This window comes from Protopterus annectens, chromosome 6.part0, assembly GCF_019279795.1.
Source record: "Protopterus annectens isolate FY-2018-M chromosome 6.part0, PAN1.0, whole genome shotgun sequence".
Taxonomy (NCBI): Eukaryota; Metazoa; Chordata; order Ceratodontiformes; family Protopteridae; genus Protopterus; species Protopterus annectens.
Window position 1 is genome coordinate 1,131,663,056 of NC_056737.1, and position 21,188 is coordinate 1,131,684,243.

The window sequence follows — 21,188 nt, forward strand, 5'->3', positions numbered from 1 at the left end:
AGAGTTGCAGGCCTTTCAGATCTTTCTCCCTTTTGGGGCAATTGCTATACAAATTGACACCATGTTAGTGGTCTCCTACATCAATAAACAGGGGGGAACCAGTTCCCACTCCCTTTGCTGAGAAGCAGTGAGAGTATGGCAGTAGATTGTCTCTTCCAACCGCTTTCTTCTTCCATTGCACATTCACAGGAAATCCAACTTTCTAGCCAACAAGCTCAGCAGGACTATTCCGAAGCCTAACGAGTGGTCTCTCAACCATACAGTAGCAGAGAGAATCTTCCATCTATGGGGTCAACCTCACAGCAAATTCTTTACCTCTCCCTCAACAACTGCAGCAGCTTCTTTGCCCTAATCCCCCCTTAGGTGGAGTCACCGAGAGGTGCTCTATTCCATACTTGGCTCCTCCAGTCTCCTGTATGCTTACTCTTCCTTACCCCTAACCCCCACATTTTTTCAGAAAGTACTTCAGTTGAAGAGCAAGGTTATCCTCATCCCCCCCTATTGGTGTCAGCAAGTTTGGTTCCCCTTTCTGTGGTCTTACCTCCTATGTCCTCCTTGGACACTGGACCGCAGTCACGATCTGATATCTCATCGCATTAAAGCAAGGCAAGATGAAGTGGGTTGAGAGGTCTTCCTTCTTGGTCAGGTTTCAAAAACAGACTGCTGTGAGACTCATCTAGTATTAAAACATTATTTCAATGTTGGATTACAGAAGGACATCACATACATCTGATCATCTGACTTCTGATTCCCACACTACTCCCCTTTACTAGAAACTGAGCCAGAATTTAGCACATATGTGTTACCACACACACAAATAGAGCTTTGCTGAGATGTGTTATAGCATCTGGAAGCTAAACCATTTCAAAACGTCTACCCTTTCAGGGTAGCAATTAGTTCACCCCTAAGGATGGTAGGATTCCTACTCCTGGTTTCCAGAGACATTTCATCTGTGGCTGCAGTCATAACTGTAAGACACAGTCTTTATGGCCTAAACCAAGTAATTTAATTTCAGACTATTTTTCAAAGTCAGCTGGACTGAGATTAACCTCTTCTCTTCCAGTATCCTCTTTTACAGTATAGTCATTTCAACAGTGTGACATACAGTTACATTTCTTTTCTGTCCAGCAGGACCCACTGTTGGTACATTTTTAACACAAGCAGCTTTACAAATACATTTTCAATACAAGCATCTGTACAAGTCAGTCTGATATACAAATGGCATATAATTCTATACAAAACTTCAGCTGTCTGTGCTGGCATGTTACACATCCACTGCTCTACTTCTGCTGACATAGCTTGGCAGTACATCACATCCTCAAACCTTGTAGCCCTGGTATTTGACTGTTGCCTTATATTCTGACACTGTCACTGAAGTGCAGTGTACCATCATCCATGATGACACATGAAATACCACTGAGAATGCATTTGTTGTACTGAGGCATGCTTCTGCTGTCTTGACACATGAGCTGACACCACAGTACTCCTCTGATGCTACCAGCAAGTTGTTTGTTGCCTGTGCTAGGCTGCATGATATGATTCTTTAGAAACAGTATGGTCAGACATGTTACATGGCCATTTTACAGCATGTTTCATGCACCACAGCAGCATCAGCGGAAGAAGAGGACAGTGAGGCAGAGCAGGATAATACACAAGTGGGAAAAGCACCCCCAGGCAGTGCTGGGCACAGTACACTTCAGTGCTGGTGAAGCAGCAACATTTGTTTGACAACTGTAGACCATAACAGTCATAAAGTGGCAGTATTTTACAGAGTGAAAATGATGAATGTAGTCTTAATTTATGTTGTGCTGGTCTGAGCATTGTCTGATTATGCTATGCTTCAAACATCGCCTTATTGTAACTCATGTTGGATGTTGTGGGTCATGTTTTCATCATTTGCATAGGTAATAGGGGACACACACTAGTACAATGCTGACAGTGTAAATTGGGTGGGAGGAAAATGTAGGAGCTGAATGTGAGGGTCTTGTTGTCTGGAACTGTGTGGTGTTTGGGATCACATCCTCCTGCAGCTGGGGTAGGGTGCCATTTTGTGATCTCAACCTGGTGTTGTATTGCAGATGAGGGATGCCAGGGCTCAAGACCTTCTGTGGTAGAGATGGTGTGCTACTGGACCTGGATGTCCATTGCTGGTGAGGAGTCTCAAGGCTGTCAGTAGTCATTTCTGCCCATGATGAGAAGTATTAGGCCTTGTGAAAGCTCCTGAAAGTGCTGTTGAGCATGCAGTCTGCAAAGGCTGTTGTATATATCTGCCCCTGATATGTACCCTACCCCGACCACAGAAAACACTGCCAGTGGCGGCAGCCATGATAGCAACAACAGGTCTTACCCATGGATGCACTAACTGGAGTGGTGTGTGCTAATATAGATCTCCCTAGTCCAGTCATTTCATGATGTCTTACCTCTGTGTCTGCACAGAGCTCAAAAAGATGTCAGGCAAAATCCTTATGAAAGTCATGCAACACACTTACCGTAGCCATTGTAGACTGTGTGGCAGAAGACTGTGCCTTGGAGGCACTTAGGCATATCAGCTGATTTATTACCAGTGCAGCCTGCATGCCAGGTGGCAGTTGTGACCCGTGATGATGTTTGGTACCTTTGTGTTGCTGGTCTATGAGGGGTATGCCCTCATCAAAAAATATACAGATATCTAAGACTTCTGGATCAGACACTGGGGGAGAACTTCTGCGGTTGTCACACACATAATGTTTTACCACCTCTGAGGATGCTTTGCACTCTACCAGTATAGCCATAGGGTCCTCAATATGCTTGATTATACATGCACTCTGTTTGAAGGGTGCCTCACCACTCTGATGTGTGATACTTTCCACCACTGTGTCTTCTGACTGTTAATCATGTCCATGTTTTCCGGCATCATCTTGAGAGGATCAGCAGTGCCATCACCTTTGTCCAGCCTCAGCACTTTGTATATTCAGCCCATCATTGCAGTTACCGGGACTACATAACATATAGAACACCATAGTGAACATAGTGACATATGCTACATTGGTGCCCATGTGGCATGCAGGGCAAGAGTGTTCATGCAGCATAGTGTATTGTACTCAACCTTCCTTTCTGTAGGAGCATATCGTTGTTGATACCATAATGTGCCTGAGAATGTATTTGAGTCATGTACTACTAACCTGTGATGTCACTCAAGAGATAGGTGAGCTTCACCAGTCCAGCACCAACATGCCATGCAGACCACCACTCGGGATAGATTTTGATGCATCTCCTTTAGCCAATGACATGGCAGAAATTACTGCACTGATGGTCTTCTCTTATGGTAGATGTCTCCTTAGTCTGTTATGTCTTCTGATTGGCATGACGTTGATGTCCTGTGCAGGAACTGCCACACCTGCTTCCTCATTAGTTATTCAGCATTCCTTTTCCCCAGCTGCTGTAGTCCATGCTATCTGAGGGCTTGCAGCAGAATGTCATTTTCAGCAGTGCTGAAGTTTTCTGGGCATGCTGACTTTTTCGTAAAGCAAAGGAATGTAGCTGTGCATTCTGATTGCAGAGAATGTGTATACAGATGATGAGAATGTACCTGCTTCATACAGGTACACATTGAAGCAGTATGCAGGGCTGCACAGCTGTTTGTTGCAACATTTTACCTTATGACCGAATTCAGCCAGTAAAACAATCTGCTCACAAGTGACATGACGATATCATAGTGCACAGCCCGGGATGTAGCCAGAAATGTTTTGAGTTATACTGCTTACAAAGTGTAGTCCCCCTTCATAACAGAAGGTGCATATGTCAGCAAATCAGCCATGTAGGCAACCAGGCCAAGCGCAACAAACCATTTTCACCCCATACAGATAAGCCTAAGAAACCCTGCTACTGTTCTATCAAGCTTGTGACGTGTGTGCTCATTTTTCAGAATGGAAATATACACCTTAGCAACCAAATCCAGGTATCAGAGTAAAATATTTCCGGAGTTCACTGCTAAGTATTGCACAGTATACCAGTGTACAACTTAAGTGAGATCAGAATGGTAACAGCATTTTCAGGCTCCACAGAGTTACATCCTTTTGCGTGTTAAGTGGTCTAATAAGGCCTTCTTGGGAGTTTATCTCCTTGAGTTACCACATTATGCCTTCATGCACCACATTCTTTAGCCTGTGGATGTGGACCTTTCACATAAAAGGATTGTTATGCTTGAGAGATGAACATTTCTTCATGTCATGCAGTTGAACAATGATTGCATAAAATGCTTTTGTGCAGGTCTTGCATTTTACTTTAGCCCATTTTATTGATGTCTTGCAAGGATGGGGTAGTTATGGCTTCTGCTATATTAGAAATCCAGATCATCTGCCCAATGCATTAAGGAGACCAACATTTAACTGAATTTTCTTCACAGGTACTTGTGCCTGGTGTAACCTGGCCCAGTAGTTTACAAAAGCTGAAAACTTTCATTCCGTGGTCTGCAGAGCAATGCAGATCACAGGTTTGATGACTTGCAGTGTCACCAGCCCATGCTACTGCAGAAGTGGGAAGGACATGTTCAAAGAGAGTACATAGAAATGTCTGAAATAACTAACATCATAGACTGGTGCGTTTGATTGGCATATAACTTAGAGAGTACTGTATTTCAGTTAAATGTCGCACTTGTGTCATTTTTGTCCCTGTTTAATTGCTAACCATCAAGCCTCCCTCAAGCTTTCATTCTATTATGATGGGGTCATCAGCAAATTCATAAAGGCTGTCTTAAAGGGCTGTTATTTAGGCATCCGTAATAGTTGCTTTTACCTTTGATGACATCCCAGTTTTGAAGGCATTTCTGTTTGTCCTAACTCCTAACCTTGGCTGTTAGACATGCAGTCCCCGTCACAGCAAGGACCACTTTGCCCCCCACTCCCTTGCTGAGTGATTACTGTTTTTACTTTCTAAATGAAGATTACCACATGCTCCTTCTCCTTTCTCCATAGGCTTATTATTGCATGTTACCCAGATCTGCCTCTGCTTCCCAAGATGGATGAATCCATCTTCCTTGTCAGCACTGTCAACCAACTAAGCCACTAACTAACCTGTGATATCCTGTTTTATTGTCAAGTATTTATCCTTCTGTGCCACCAGAGCTGACACAACTTTGCCATTATACTTCCACTGTGCAGGTCCACTTGAAAAGGAGGAGAACCAAGCACATTCACTGCAGCTGTACACTGCTTCATTTTGTGCCGAGTCTAGTTATGGGAATGGTACTGCCTTGCTGCGGAAGTGAAGATACCTCTTGGGCAGACAGTCTTCCCCAGTCACTTGCAAGCTAGCTGCTTCAGTTAATTGAGGCAGCAGTACAGTGTATAATTGGTTACTGCCTCAGCTGTGTTAAACACATCCTGCATCAAAGTACTGATTTACTGGAAACGCATGCCCTGACCTTAGAGCCATCTGCCATTAGCTACCTGGAGTTATCAGCTGGAGATTATTATGTGTAGATTGCTCTCTGGGCTGCCTTAACAGCCCCACCCCATGCTTGCCGGCATCCCCATCTTATGACCTACCCTGGTGTTAACCTCCTTCTTAACTCTGTCTTGCCCCTTAATTTGTACATGGTCCAGTCTTCTCCATCATGTATTGTCCATCCTCTGTGTGTGTGTCAGTCCTTTGTCAGCATCACCTTTTTTGTCTGTACCATTTCATGTTTGTGTGTCCTTGCAAACTCCTCTGTACCTGCTTTCTTTACTGGTTTCTCTTGCATACAATACCTCTCATGCCTTCTTTTTTATGAAAAAGGGGCTGTATATCCTCAAAATATTATTCTGCCTTCAACTCTGCTTTGTGGTGCTGTTGTACTTTTCTTTTTGCTTGTTGTCGTCTGGCTTTTTTACTGTCCTATGGAGCCCTCATCCATCCAGTTTTGCTGCTGCCATGCGTATGTCTTTGGCCACTTCACAGTAATAAGTAGTAATATGTACCTGGAACAGTTAACTGTGTTTTGTGGTGGTTGGTGGTGTGTGGCACAAAGTGCCACAATTCCTATTTCTGTTCTATGAAACTCACCTGAGTCCAATATCATGAGAACCACCTTCACCCTACTAATTCATTCTTGTACTTCCATGAAATTAGCAAGCACCTACACTGTTCAGCACTGCAATGTCCACATAACTGGGCATGCTACTTTCATCTCTTGTCTTATGAGATGATCATGTTTTTCTGCTTTACTGAGTACCAGGAGAGCCGTGCTTTTCATTTTAGTTGCTGCATTAGAGTGCCGTTAAGTGTTTTGGAACTGAGGAAGGGAGCTTGCTCAGTTATTCAGGCTATTTTTATATACATTTATAATTACTCTTTCTGCTATTGAGCAAGGCTTGCACTGCACAGTGAGTCTTTATGAATGCCACCCATTATCATATCAGTTTGCCATAAATATTTGTTTTGACTAGTGTAATCTGTGGCTCCGAGAACTAGCTCTTCTAAGACTGAAATTTAGATTATCGTAGTAAAATATTTATAAAATGTAATGTCCTCTTTGTTAAATTAAGTATTGCTGTTAAAGTATTTTCTTTGTGTCTATGTTTAGGAGAAAGAGATGAGGAGACAGCAAGCTGTTCTTCTGAAGCATCAGGTTTGTAAAGTTTTCCTAAATATATATATATATGTTTTTTCATTTTCTGCTAAATTAATATAAATGGAGCATTTTATAGTACCTTCTAGTTGTTTAATGTAACTTTGCAGCACATATAATGTTGTTAGCATTTTTTGAGATTATTGTTTTGAAGGTTATATTGTCTGTGTAAATGGTTTGATGACTCTGTGATTTTTGCTTTATAATGATGTGCCAACTCTTTCTGCCAGGAGTTGGAGAGACATAGACTAGATATGGTATGGGTATGTTTATTTTTGTACCTTTAATGTTGCATTGTGATTTGGTTGTGATATGGTTGTCCTAGCAATGCCTAAAGTGTAGCACTGGCTGCTGTCATACTACATACTTCTGCATGGCTTCACAGCACAGTGCATTGCATACATCTGCTGTTTGTGTTACCACTAAAAGTGAATCATTTCAGTCATTCAGTATGTCAGGCTCCATTAGCAGCTTATGTAATAGGTCATAGAATGTCTTTAAAATGGTCTGTTATTGTGCACACATTAAAACATTTCATAATTTCTTGTCTACCTGTGGGTATTACCACGAAAATTGGGGTTAAGTTACCTTGTGTGCATTTCTTAGATTTTAAATTGTGACAAGACAGTTTGACATTTGAAGCAATGCCAAAAACATTAGATGAGGATATACATTTTGTCCTATTATAATTCATACGTATGTACAGCGTGTAGCTCTGCACCACAGTTATTGCCAGTGTGCAAAACAGTCTAATCAAAGTTGTGACTTTGGTGATAGTTCATTTTATCTTGGGCCTTGTGGTATTATATTTATGTATATATATTAGCCTATATTTTATTTTAGTTAAGAATAATTGTGATGTTAAAATTCATCTTTACATGCTACATAGGTTCTACATCAGTGCTGTTGTGTATTACTAAATGCAGTGCTGAGTTAATAGTTATACAGCAGAGCATGTTTGCAAACATGATCAGTAAGGGAATTCAGAATCTGAAATTCATTATGAGTTGGCTAAATGATTTTGGTGTAAGCATCCAATGCATTACACTAAACTTCTATTGCTGCTGTTTGTAATCTATATTCTAAATATTTAACAAACATTGAAGGTCCCAAGATGTATTAAATTAATAATTATGTACTAAAACAGATAATTTTGAACACTGAGTTTAAAAATGTGCAGATTAAGTTTGTTAAAGTGACAGTATTAGCCTGATTATAATTGATACCTCAGTAGCTCACTTGCAGTATCCTGTAGCAGATGTAACGTAATTGACCTGTTCCAGCCAACCATTGTGCTTTATTACATGCCGGCTTATGGAGAAGCATCACAAAATGATCATAAGTCAGTGTGTGTGCTTTTGTTTGTACTTGTCTCACATTCATTGCTTTTCTTTTTTGCTTTTGATTGTTCTTGTATTTGCTTTCTAAACCTCAACTAAAACATGCATTTTCTGCCACTTTATATTTATTTAGTGTTAACTATTACTTAGCTAATAATGCTAAATCTGCAGTACTAAGCTTTACTATGTTATAACCAGCTTTTAGTATGTTGGTTGTGCTTCTTCATTTTACTATTCTGATGTACTCTAATAGGAACGAGAAAGGAGAAGGCAGCATATGATGCTGATGAAAGCCATGGAAGCACGTAAAAAAGCAGAAGTAAGCTGCATATGTTCTTTTTGTGCTAACACTTGTACTGATTGTGAGTTAGTGTGACTGTTTAAAAAAATTCTAAAGTCAGTCTTTATGAAACATAAAAGGCCAAGCAAACTAGATGTTTTAATACATAGCTTTTTCTTGCCATGATTTATTGGATGTCCATTTTACACATATAAGGCTAAGGAGTCGAATACAGCTTGGATTGAAGGGAGGGTAAAATTCCTTGTGTCTGTTTTTATTCACAAAATAAAATGGATCGCGTTTTGATCATTTCTCCAGAAATAAACATTTTCAGGTAAGGCAAACCTGGAAGTAATAGGGTTAAGAAGGAACTGCTGTAAATCGAAATGTACCATGGAATGACATGTCACTTGTCATTTTCATTTCATATTTCATGGGATTTAGCAAAAGCACAGTTCTTGTGTAATTTTTAAATTGTGCAGATGTATTGCAGTGTTGCTGCTTTTTTGAGTGAATGTCATGATTAACATTGCTAGTATGCACTATATATCACCAGCATCCATTTTATCTGTTGGATTTGCAGTGGCCAGGCTATTTTGCCTTCAAGATTGAACAGATTTCACTACTTGAAGCAGTCCCATTTCCAGTCCTTTCCCCTTCATCCTAATGATTTGCTCAGTGGCTATTATTTCTGCTCTCATTTGAAGCATGTTTGTTTTTCATGTCAGAGCAAGAAACTAGTGTTGTGGACCAGGCCAGTCTGACAGTCCTGTGGATCTACTTCCCTATCAGTCTTAACCTTGCCCTGCAGTGGCTACTTAAGAGGACATATGTGACTAACATACCTTTAAGAGGACATATGTGACTAACACACCAGACCAGCAATGCCTGATTTAATTAGCAACATGATACTTTAACCCATATTTTACCAACTAACCCCCACACTTTTTTGTGGTATGGCAGTTGATCAAAACATTTCCCTTCCTACTGGGTAGGAGAGCTGACAAATGCTGCCTACCCCCTCCCCATCTTTTCCGGTTTCTTGTGCTACTAAATGAAAACTGTTTAACTGGTGTATAGTCTGTTGTATACTTCTGTGCCATAGAGTGGAGGGCACCATCTCCAACTTTGCAGGCTTTAAACAAGCAACATCCCATCAGTGACCAGTATATTTAATGTTTAACTTCAGCTGGACATTCCTTTGTTTCATGTAGTCATAACAAATTAAAATGTGTCCATTGTAAAAAGGTGATTGCATCATGATAACATTAAATCCATGCTAATTAATTTCAGGTGAGCAAGGTAACATGTGTCCCTTTTTGGCTGTAAAGGGCATCCAAGCGGCAAAGTATCTCTGACTTGAAATTAGTTTTTTCAGATATGCAATTCTTTCAGTGATAGCATCTCTTTCCATCCTAAACAAATTGATGCATTTTATGCTAAAAATCTAGCAGTTGGTTATGATAGGTTTCTTTGTGTCTAAGAGCAGTATTACATCACACAGAACAGCTCTCACCGCACAGTAATAGGCATCAATTCTTGTAGTTAAAAAAAAAAAAAAAAAACATTAATTTACATTTTTGTTCATAGCCAAATACTTCATGTCTCTATGGAGTTATCCAGTCAGCTGTTTTTATTGAAACAGTTTTACATGAAAAGAAGCCTTTATGTGTTTATCATACTAATCACTGCTGTATTCCTCGTCTGTAGACCTTCTTCAGTAGGTTCTGCCATCTGCCTCCATCAGACGCAATGACATCAGTGGTGTAAAACGATGCATCAGCCTACACATCTTGATTTTTCTTACCATAGCAGTTGTGCAGTTGCATATACTGTTAGCTTTCTCAGTTTCAGTTAGTGTGCTTCCAGAGGGCAGAGAAATACTCCACAAGAGAATTTCTGTATCCATTTATAGCTGTTTTATCCAACAGTTTCTAATGAATGATAGTGAATCTTAATTGGAGGATCTATATTATGTGTTCAAAGTTTGAAAGCTTTGCCCTGCAGTTTGAAAACTTTGAACGTTTAATCGAATTTAAATGTTCGAAGTTTCAAACATCGAACATATAATAAAAAAAAACAAACAAACAGAACTTACCTGGCTAGTGTAGGCAAGGGCGCAAACCCCTCTGCACCCCCCCACACCCCGCTCTTTAAATATACCAATTCTGAGACCGCACTATAGTATGGTAAAGGGAAGATTTCCCTTACTGCACTGTAGTGCGGTCTCGGAGTTGGTATATTTAAAGATTGGGGGGTGTGGGGGATGCAGGGAGGCTTGCCCCCCTGCCTACAGCCATTAGTTTTGGGTTTGTTTTTTTTCTTACTTATGTTCGAAGTTTTATAGGTGCGTGTTCTCAGTCTTTTGAAGTTGTGATTATGCAGGAACAGTACTAGGCTAGTGATCACAGGAACCATGAGATGCTTAGCCAAAAAAAGTTCTTGCCACCCTTTACTGTCACTTAATAGTACTTGTCTCCAAAATTGGGTGGGGTTATTCATTAATATCCTTTGTATAAATATGTCTGCCTATCCAGTCATCAAGATTAGCCTTAAATGTAGTCAAAGCAGGATTTTGTTTGACATGTAGTGGTAACACATTCCATAGGCTTGCAATATTGGGAACCTAACTTTCCAGTGAGTCTTTATTTGTTGGTCCTGATTTTGGTCTCTAGTATGGGTATTTGCAGGGTCACTGGTTTTCTGAAGAAATAGAAAATCAGGTAGGTGTGGGTCTTTCGTGGCATGAAAAGCAAGAGAGTTCACACCAGAACAGCTGGTAGACTGAGTGTGAGTAGAGTCACGCTTATCTATTGAGCTAGTTCAAGGAGTTGAGGTCTTTAATTTTCTTGGTTAGAAATGTTTGGGGCCTGATGTCCAAGATGGCTGGGCACTGATCAGCAGGGTGATTTGAGTTATCCTAGTATGAAATCAAAAAACATTTAAAAAAGTCTTGGTGAAACCATCAGTTGGGTAAAATTCAGTCACTGGCTAGTAGTTAAGCTGTTTTGATGCTAGCAAAGAAGAAATTTGGAGATTCTGAGAGAAATTCAACCAGAAAAGGAGAATAGTGAATGCTGGCTGATAAGAATCCTTGCTGTTAGCAAAAGCTGTAAGTTTTTTCTTTGGTACATGAGATGGCTTCCAGTAATTTAGAGGAGGACTCATATCCACTCAAATGTGTTTAGAATAAAAGAAGCACTGAAGGAATATATCAACTTCAGTTTTCCAGCCTTTTCATATTTATTTAAGAAACTTAATTATTCAAATTAATTGATAAACTTGCAAAAATTAGAAGCTGCTTTGAAGAAAATGTTTGGCTGAGCATGAGGTGTCTTGGGAAGAGCTGTTTTCAGAATAATAGCATTAGATAATGATGTACAGAGAAAAACGGGTATTTTCTGCTGTACCAAAGAATCTGGAAGTTTGTTTGTGTCTTTCGGCTTTTCCCGGTTAGGGGTCGCCACAGCAGAACTCCGGTCCACTAATGATTGGTAGTTGATTTTTACGTGCTGAGTTAGCAGCCCTGACGCTCAACCTTCAATGAAGGTACGCCCATTCATGCATGTCTCCACGCAGAAGACGCTCTAGCTGAGAATCGAACCGGACAGCGTCTTACTGTGAGGCAGCACCACCACCGCGGAATCTGGAAGTAACAAGACTTAATTTTATGAAGGTACAAGTAAGCAACTGGAATGTGCTCCCCAGCACTGTCTGCTAATTAAAAGGGCATATTATGTGCTGTGCACCAGATCTAGCCAGCAGAAAGCATCCAAGGCCTATATTTGTAAAGACTTGATCCTGACAATAGCGTGGCAGAAAGGAAAAGTATTAAAAATTGGCGACAACGCTGTGTTTGTGGAAAATGATTATTCAGCTTACACCATGTAAAAGATGAGCATGTTTATCCTAGCAATCAGAGAATGCCAAGAGGCAGGTGTGAGATTCAAACTGCTGTCTTCAGAATATTTTTTTCCTTTAGAATGAAATACTTAACCTTTTTTAATTGAGAACAGTATAAGGAGGAAGTAAAGCTTATCCAACAAAGCGTGAGCCAGCAAGAAGAAGGGGACATTGCTTCTCATTCTTCTAACGCAAAGCCCATAGAAATGTTTTACCTGAGAAACCTTTTCCATTGTTCCAAAGCAAAATGCTTGAGAGAGAGTTGCACAGGAGCTGACTAGAAAACTCAGGAGTACTTTGGACCTGAACTGAAGACTGGTGATGGTAGCTGGAAATGATCAGAAAGAAGACCAACAATACTGAAATTAATAACTAAATGGGAAACTATAAAGCATTAATCCTACTGGATATATAAATAGACATGAAATGTGGTTTAAAAAATGGCTGAGAGATACTATAATTCTGCTGACTTTGTTAAACTTGTGGGTGAATTATAAAACAAATATTTCACGATGTCATTAATGCTTATAATGGCATTGAAGGGAATGACAGAGTAACCTATAAGTAAAACAATTGCATAAAAATCGTGATGTAAATTGAATGTTATATTGTAAAGCAGTTTTGTATAGTATGTAGTCAGGATTATTTAAAATGTTTGAAGTGGAGAATCTCATCAGTGATTGCTGTTTATATTAAAGATGTCAAGGTAAACAAGTACTTGGTTGTAAGATATGCATGCTTAACACTAATAAGATAAAGACTATACAGCAGCAAGTTAAAGTTCATATGTGGTGAGCTTTGGCTGCTGGGATGGAGGTGTGGTGTAAAAGTGTATTGATCATGTTATATGTAAAGTTAGCATAACCATTTCTGTTGATTTTACAAAGATGAATATGTAGATTAATGCCCATGGTTTTAGCTGTAGACAAGGTTTTGTTAAGCAAATTTTCTAAAAAAAAAAAAATAAATGATGAAAGGTGTGGAAAGTGGTAACGTGATCTTCCTTATCACTGTTGCAGATGTTCTTCGTGTTTCACTGTTGCAGTCATTACATTTGGGTAATCTGCTGGCAGTCTTGGTTTCTGCATTGGTTGCTGTCCCTTCTTCCATGACGTCAGGTCGTCAGGGGTATAAAACATGCAGCCGACGCCATTACATCAGTCTTTCTTGCTGTACGGTGCCCGAAGCAGAAGCAGTTTGCAAGTGCCGGTTGTCCGACGCATGAAATTTTCGTTTTCGAGTTTCAGCTCCGAAGTCTTCAACTTAACGTGAAGTACCCCATTGGGGAAACTTTTCTTGCTCCTTACCGATGTCAAGTAAAAGTTAATAATTGCATTACTTGTGGAAAGCAAATACCTCATAAAGATTTTCATTCGTACTATATTCCTTGCCTAGGCCCTGACCACGACGTACCTTACTGTCGGTTTTGTACTTTATTTAATCAGCGCACTATCCGTCATCGTTATATTTTTGCCTCTCATTATTTCGGTTCTCAGTTTAATTATCCAGAAATGTCGTCGATTAGCCATCCGACTACCGGGATTCCGAAAAAACGCAAAGATAAAGACAGAGATAGGCCGTCGAGGTCCAGAACTGCCGACAGCGCTTCTCCTAAGCCAGTCGGCAGTTCGCCGGTACTTAGTGAGGTGCTTTTGCAGCCCCTGATACCCGCTACTTCTGATTCACAGGCATCTACTGAGACCCATTCGGAGTCCGGTATGCGGCGAGATGCTTCAACTATGGAACCCGCAGATGTCTCCGCCCTAGATGGGTCCGGAGCCGCTGTGCAGGTACCGGCTTCTGAGGGTGTATTTAGGCCTACAGACTTGCATATTAAAACGACACCTCCGTTACTAAGGCCTAATTCTCGATCCATGTCTAAAAAATCGACACCCAGGCCACATGCTCAGGCCCCTATGCCTAAAAAACAAATGATAAAAATGGCTGAATATCTAATAACTCTAATCAGGGGTAGTCAACCCCCCCCCCCCAAGAGGCATAGGGCTGAGCTTGCTTATGAATCTTCTGATCAGGATTCTGTTTCTTCTGACTCTTCTAATGATCTGGATTTGTCCATACCTACTTATGAGGATTCTGATGCAGAGGATTCTATTCCCTCTGCTTCCCCTGCTGAGGATTTTTCTTTTGGGGAAACTTTACATACTTTAAGGGAGCATTTTCACTGGGAAAGCCAGGAATTTTCTGATTCAAAAAAGAGGCTTAGGGATTTCCTTCTTCTTCCTCAGCATAGGCCTTTGGCTATACCTCCTGTACTGTTGACGATGTGTTCTCGGAATCCAGTTTGGCCCCTCATTCCCTGCCTCTGGCTCCTAGTAAACCTGACAGGTACTACAGGGTTCCTGAGTCCCACAAGTTCCTTTTCAAAAATCCTGTTGCAGATCCAGAAACCATTTCTCAGGGACCCAAAGGCATTAAGGCTTCTACTACTAAAAATCCTAGCCCTTCTGATAGAGACTCCAGGGCGCTGGATAGATAGGGTAAAAAGGTTTATACTTCTGCAACCTTGGCAATCAGAGCTTTAAACTGCCAATTTCATATGTTAAAATATCAACAGCATATTATTGGACTGCTTAAACAGAAAATGATGTTGATTCCTGACTGTGTGGAAAATAAAGATTTACAGGATTTAATGCATTCTGCTGAACAAGTTGGAAAACATACTTTGCAATGTGGTTTTGATTCTTTAGAGGCCTCCTGCAGGGCTGCTGTTACTGGGTCTGTGCTTAGAAGGCATGCTTGGCTTAAGGAGCAATCTTTGCCTGATCATGTTAAAGCTAAATTGTTGGATGCTCCTTTAAATCAGGGCCGCCCGTTTGGCAATAAGGCTGAAGAAGTTCTAAAAAAGATGGAAGATAAAGCTAAATCTATGCAAACTGTTAAAGATTTATTACAAGTGCAATCTCCAAGATTTAGTAGGCACTGGCCTACTAAGAATTGGTCCTTTCCAGCACCTAGCCAAACCTAGACACAGCAAAAACCCCAGGTTTCAGTCCCAGAGGACTCTCAGAACTAAGCAGTGGGGGGCCTCCACTTCCAAATCTGGAAATAACAAGACACCCCCTGTAGTAAACAGTGTCAATGACTTATTTTTAAAATTACCGAGCACTTATCTTTTAAGGGGGGAAAGATTGCTCTTCATGCAAAGAACTGGGAACTCATAACCCAGGACAAATGGGTTTTAAATGTAGTGTCCCAGGGATACAGATTTCATTTCCACACATTGCCAACACCAAACCGGTGGCCAGACCTGCCCCCAAATCAGTGGGCAGAGGCTCAAAATCAAGTACTTTCCCTCTTACACATGGGGGGCTGTTCAGCTGGTACCAGAAGAGGAAAAGGGGCTTTTTCTGGTGCTCAGAAAAGACCAATCATGGCGTCCAGTACTGGACCTGTCTACTTTAAACACCTTTCTGGAGATTCCAAAATTCAAGATGCTGCCTCTTCACCAGTTACTTCCTATACTAGGCAAAGACGCTTGGTTGGCAACTCTAGTTTTAAAAGAAGCAATCCTGCACATCCCAATCAGGGAATCTTGCAGAAGATACCTATGCTTCAAAGCAGGCTACTTGGATTATCAGTTCTCTGCACTGCCCTTTGGCTTGTCTACTGTGCCCAGGGGTATTCACAAAGTGCCTGGCTCCAGTTATTGCATTTTGCAGGCAAAGAAATATTCAAATATATCCATACCTGGACGATTGTCTAATTCAGGCAGAAAACCAGGGCATACTTCTAAATCATCTGGCGTTTGTAAAAAGGGTTCTAACTTGTCTGGGGTACACCATAAACGAAAATAAATCACAACTAGTACCCTGTCAACATATTACATTATTGGGTGCAAGCTTGAATACAACTGCCCAGATGGCTTTCCTCACGCCAGAGAAGCAAATTCATTTGGTAACTTCCTTCAAACAAGCGGCCGCAAAAAAACTGCTATCTGCAAGACAAATACTGCAAGCTTTGGGGTTCATGGCCTCCTGCATTCTTCTAATTCCATATGCAAGACTGCATATGAGGAAACTACAGTGGTATCTAAAAAGTCTTTGGCATCAACATTGTCACAGCCTGGAAACAATGATTCCTATCATACCTTTTCTATGCCTGAAGTTCCTTTGGTGGGCAGAAGTCTGCCACCAAAACAAGGGACTGTCATTCACACTACCACCCAAACCCTAACTACAGATGCATCAGACTATGCATGGGGGGCTCACCTGGCAGGGAAGTGCATTCAGGGCAAATGGAACCCAAGTCAAATGCACCTACATATCAATCAAAAAGAAATGTTAGCTGTACAGAATGCTCTGACAGCCTTCAAGGACTACATTCTTCCAGGACAACTAATGGTAAAGACGGACAACACCACAGTTATGTGGTACATAAACAAGCAGGGGGGTACACATTCCTACCCCCTCTGCAGACTAGTCATGGCATTGTGGAACACAGCCTTGAGCTACCAAGTGCATTTACAAGCTCAATTCCTACCAGGAAAATTGAATGCACTGGCAGACGGACTAAGCAGAAACCTCATGGACCCACACGAGTGGAAACTGGAACCACGGATTTTCAACATGTTGACAAGCGAATGGGGGAGCCCAGACATAGATCTATTTGCCTCCCCCCAGAACTACCAGTCGGACAAGTTTTGCACAAGGACTCCCCACAAACAAGCCTGGAAAGTGGATGCTGTGTCCTTCAGATGGAAAAACCTATCATTCTACGTCTTTCCCCCCCTCTGCCTCTGCTCTTCAAAGTTCTTCTAAAAGTCAAACAGGACAAACCAAGGATGATTTTGATTGCTCTAGACTGGCCGCACCAACAGTGGTACTCCCTCCTGCGCAGTGTGTCGCAAATATCTTCATGGCACCTACCTCAGACCCCTTCTCTGCTGTCTCAGCAGGAGAACCAGATTCTGCACCCTCAGCTTCCAACATTGAACCTTGCAGCCTGGCTAATCACTTAAATTCACCCTTATCATCCCTCAGCAAACATGTGATGGATGTCATCTTGGAGGCGAGGAGACCTAGTACTAGAATATCTTATGCTCATAAATTAAAAAGATTCTGTGCCTGGAACCAGTCTTTAGGGATGAGCACAGCAGCGTCCAATTTACCTCAGATTTTGCAGTACTTAACTGAGATGCTAGACAAGGGCCTGTCTTTTTCCTCCATTAAAATCCATGCCTCAGCTATTTCAGCTCACTGTAACACAGAACCACCCCTCTTCTCTTATCCTGTGCTTAAGCAGCATCTCAGAGGGGCAAAAAACTTGAGACCACCCAGGAGATCCCCTACCCCTGCCTGAGACCTTAACTTTGTCTTGGAGAAACTCACTCTACCTCCTTTCGAGCCAGCTGCTACTGCATACTTAAAATTTCTTTCCTAGAAAACAGCCTTCCTTTTAGCAATCACTTCAGCTAGAAGGATATCTGAATTACAGGCCCTTATGGCAGTGGAGCCTTTCATCTTCTTTCATGTAGACAGGGTATCTCTCAGGACCAATCCATCCTTCATGCCCAAGGTGGTTTCCAATGTGGCTCTTAATCAGTCTATTTATTTGCCAACATTCTTTCCTAATCCACAGAACAAAGGGGAACGGATTCTGCATTCCTTGGATGTGCACATACAACTAAGATTCTACTTGGACAGGACTAAATCTCGAAGAAAATCTGAACAATTGCTGGTAGCATTTGCTGCAGGGGCAGAGGGGAGGGCTATTTCAAAACAAACCATTTCTAAATAGATAAGCCATTGCATTCATTTCTGCTATAAGCACCATGGAAAACCTATTCCCCAGGGGATCAGATCTCACTCCACCAGGACTGCAACTACTTCTGCAGCCTTTCTCAGAGGTGTTCCTACCAGGTATGTCCTAGAAGCTGCTACCTGGAGTTCTGTACATACTTTCACCAAGCATCATCATTTACCATTTTTCTCTAAATCCAGAGCTGGCTTTGCCACTGCTGTCTTGCAGGGCCTTATAGCTGGCCCTAATGCTGTATAAACTCCTCCTCCCAACCATAGCTTTGGGAATCTACCCAAATGTATTGACTGCAACAGTGAAACACAAAGAACATAGTACAGTTGTGTACACTTATCATAAATGTAGATGTTCGAGTGTATTTGCTGTTGCAGTCCTAGTTACCCTCCCTCCAGCCCCCTAGTTTTTTTCTGGCTATACCTCTCCTTTCCTTTACTATGCTTAAAAGCCTTTTTGGTGTATTTGCTTTTGGTTAGAGGTATACTTTTGTGTTTTTGTGTTTATTTGCTCCCCATTAGGGGGGCACCTGACATCTGGGGCAAGAAAAACTGATGTAATGACGTTGGCTGCATGTTTTATACCTCTGACGACCTGACGTCATGGAAGAAGGGACAGCAACCAACGCAGGACCCAAGACGTTGTTAATCAGGCCGACTGAGGGCAACCTTCCAGCAAATTACCCAAATGTAATGACTGCAACAGTGAATACACTCGAACATCTACGTTTATGGTAAGTGTACACAACCGTACTTTTTCATTACACGTGAGATGTCCTACCAAGGATAGCCCAACATCTGGCCAGGATCCCAAACCTTTACATTCACCTAGCATCGTATATCAGATGCGTACTCCCTGCATAGGACATAAAGGTGGTATGCACATGCTCAACACTCAGAACTTCTTTGCTGCCAGTCTGAACATCCTGGTTGAATGTTGGTCCGAGCACCTTTCACTGAACTGATTCCTACCGAGCCATTTACAGATAATTGCCCTATTCGGGTCCCTTTTGTTTTTTTTCTCTGTGTTTACTGAGAGTTCATGTCATCCAGTAAGGGAAAATGTCAGTGTGTGAGGTAGATTCCCCATAAAGATACACATGGGAGAAGTGCCTGTTCTGCTCAGTTGCTACATATGACCATACCCAGTGTACTGTTTGTCAGGCTTTTGTTCAAAAAAAAAACTCTTCAAAACCATCTGTTTTGTTGTCCATCTACCTAGAGAACCAACGACTTAAGCTTTTGACCCAGGGTACCATGGCTGATTCCACCCTCTCCGAGATGCAGCTATCTCTTAAAAAGAGGATTAAAAAGTCTCTGTCTGGTTCTGTAGCTGTACAGCCTCCACTAGACATCTCTGTTAAGGTGGATGAAGACCCCAAAGACCATGCTGTACCAGTGCTGTGTTCCCCTGCCATGAACCTTTTGGAGACACGCATGGAACAGGCTTCTCACACAGCCTCTAAAGCTGTGCAGACATTTCCCATAGACGTTGAGTGGGAACCATGGCTGATCATTTCTGAAGGGCCAAATCCTAGTTGAGGAAGAGGTTCCTGGTATCCTTGTAGATTCTAGGCATGGCTCTGAGTCTCCTAGTTTAATCAAAGCTGACGTTCCATTGAAAAAGAAGCAGAAAACTAGACATATACCACCCGTTACTAAAGATCCTTATAAGGAGTGATAGGATTTTACCCACAGCTTGTTCAGTGCTTTGCTGCCCCCTCAGGTATTATATGTTCCTGCTTCTCCCTGGTCTCTTATCCCAACCAAAAGAAGTAGGGAATCCCTTGAATGAGGAGTTGGATTTAAGAGATGAATCCTTGGCCTATTCCTCACAAATCACTCCACCCCTAGACTGTGGGTCACAAGAATAAGATTCATTGAGCCCTGATCCTCCCTTTGAGGAAGAGTTCTTTCAGGACACGATAGATCACATGATGCAGCATTTTAAGTGGGATTGTTCCCATGTCTATTGCATTCAAAAGAGGTATTATGAGTTGTTACAAATGGAATCTCTTAAACCTTCTGCTGTTGCCCTTGTTTTGGCTGCCTTGCTGAATACATTTGCAGCTGCTACTTTGGGTCCTGATTCCTGACTTCTGGCCCCCAAAACACCTGACCTCTTTTATAAGGTGCCTCAGGCCTTTAAGTACCTTTACAAGTGTCCTTCAGACCATGCTGTGGTCTCTGTTTCTGCTGACAAGCCATCCAAGCTTTTATCCTCTTCCAAACTTCTTTCTTCTGAAAAAGGCATTTACGCTATTGAGAGGCTGGGGAAAAAAGCTTATACTTCTGCTAATCTAGCCTTTCTGCTAATCTAGCCTTTAGGAACATAAATTATTTGTTCCATATGACCAGGTATGTTCTGGCTCTTTTGCTTCAACTTGGGGGGAGGGGGTCTTGACAGACCTACCTGACTGAAAGCAAGACTTCTGCTTTTCGTCATTCAGTTCCACTTCTGCTGTTCTATCAAATGTAGTTATGATGCAGCTGGTGCATCCTCTAGAGCTGCTGTTTCAGGCGCAGTTAGGAGGAGGTACTCTTGGCTATGCCTGCAGGCATTACCTAATGATACTAAGGTCAAGCACCTGGATGCTCCTTTGGGCAATAAAAATCTTTTTGGCACTTCTGCTGCTAACCTGTTTAAGACTCCACTAGACAAAGGTTAAGTTTTGCAGGACCTTAAACAGATTTTGTTGTTTCTTTCCCCAAATTTCAGATAAGCTATCCTAAATCTGCCTTTGTTCATAGGTAACTTCATCAGCCTCCTAAAGAAAAATGTTTAAGTGCATGTTTTCTGATAAACCCACCCAGACTTCTAAGAAACAAAAGCTTCCATTTCAAGACAAATATGTCTCCCATCAGTTTTTCACCCTCCCCTCAGTCAGGCTCCCCTGTCTCTCAGGATTCCCCCATCTCTCCCTGTCTGGCAACAGCTTGCTTTAGACTATTTTACTTTCCATTAGCTGTCATGATTAATGTTAAGTTGTCAATCTCGCCTTCATTCTTGCTGGATGGGGTTCGGAGCCGATCCTCGGCTCCGACTCGGCACTTGCTTTAGCTTGAGAACTCCTTTTACCAGCTCGAGGCAACCCTATATCCCATGATGCAAGGCGGAACTACCTCAGATCTCGTTTGCCGCTTAGCGAAAGAGGTCTCCTTTGCCAGCTGAGGTAAGTAATTTTCTTGTTAAAAGAGAAAAGCTTAGTTAGGGTTTTATTTTCCCCTTGTATCCATTTTTATAGTCTGTAGTGAGTTACAGCCCACCCTATTCCCTTGTTTTTCAAACTTTTTATTACCTTTAG

The 21,188-nt window shown here is 41.6% G+C and overlaps 1 protein-coding gene across 1 annotated transcript in view; it reads left to right on the forward strand.

The window, feature by feature from the left end:
• BAZ2B (bromodomain adjacent to zinc finger domain 2B) overlaps positions 1–21,188 on the forward strand; it is a 3,835,724-nt gene that overhangs the window by 2,266,971 nt on the left and 1,547,565 nt on the right. Inside the window, exons 20-22 of the mRNA XM_044074749.1 lie at positions 6,545–6,589; positions 6,820–6,846; positions 8,183–8,248. Of these exons, the coding sequence (XP_043930684.1) occupies positions 6,545–6,589; positions 6,820–6,846; positions 8,183–8,248 (138 nt within the window). The remainder of the gene's footprint in view (positions 1–6,544; positions 6,590–6,819; positions 6,847–8,182; positions 8,249–21,188) is intronic.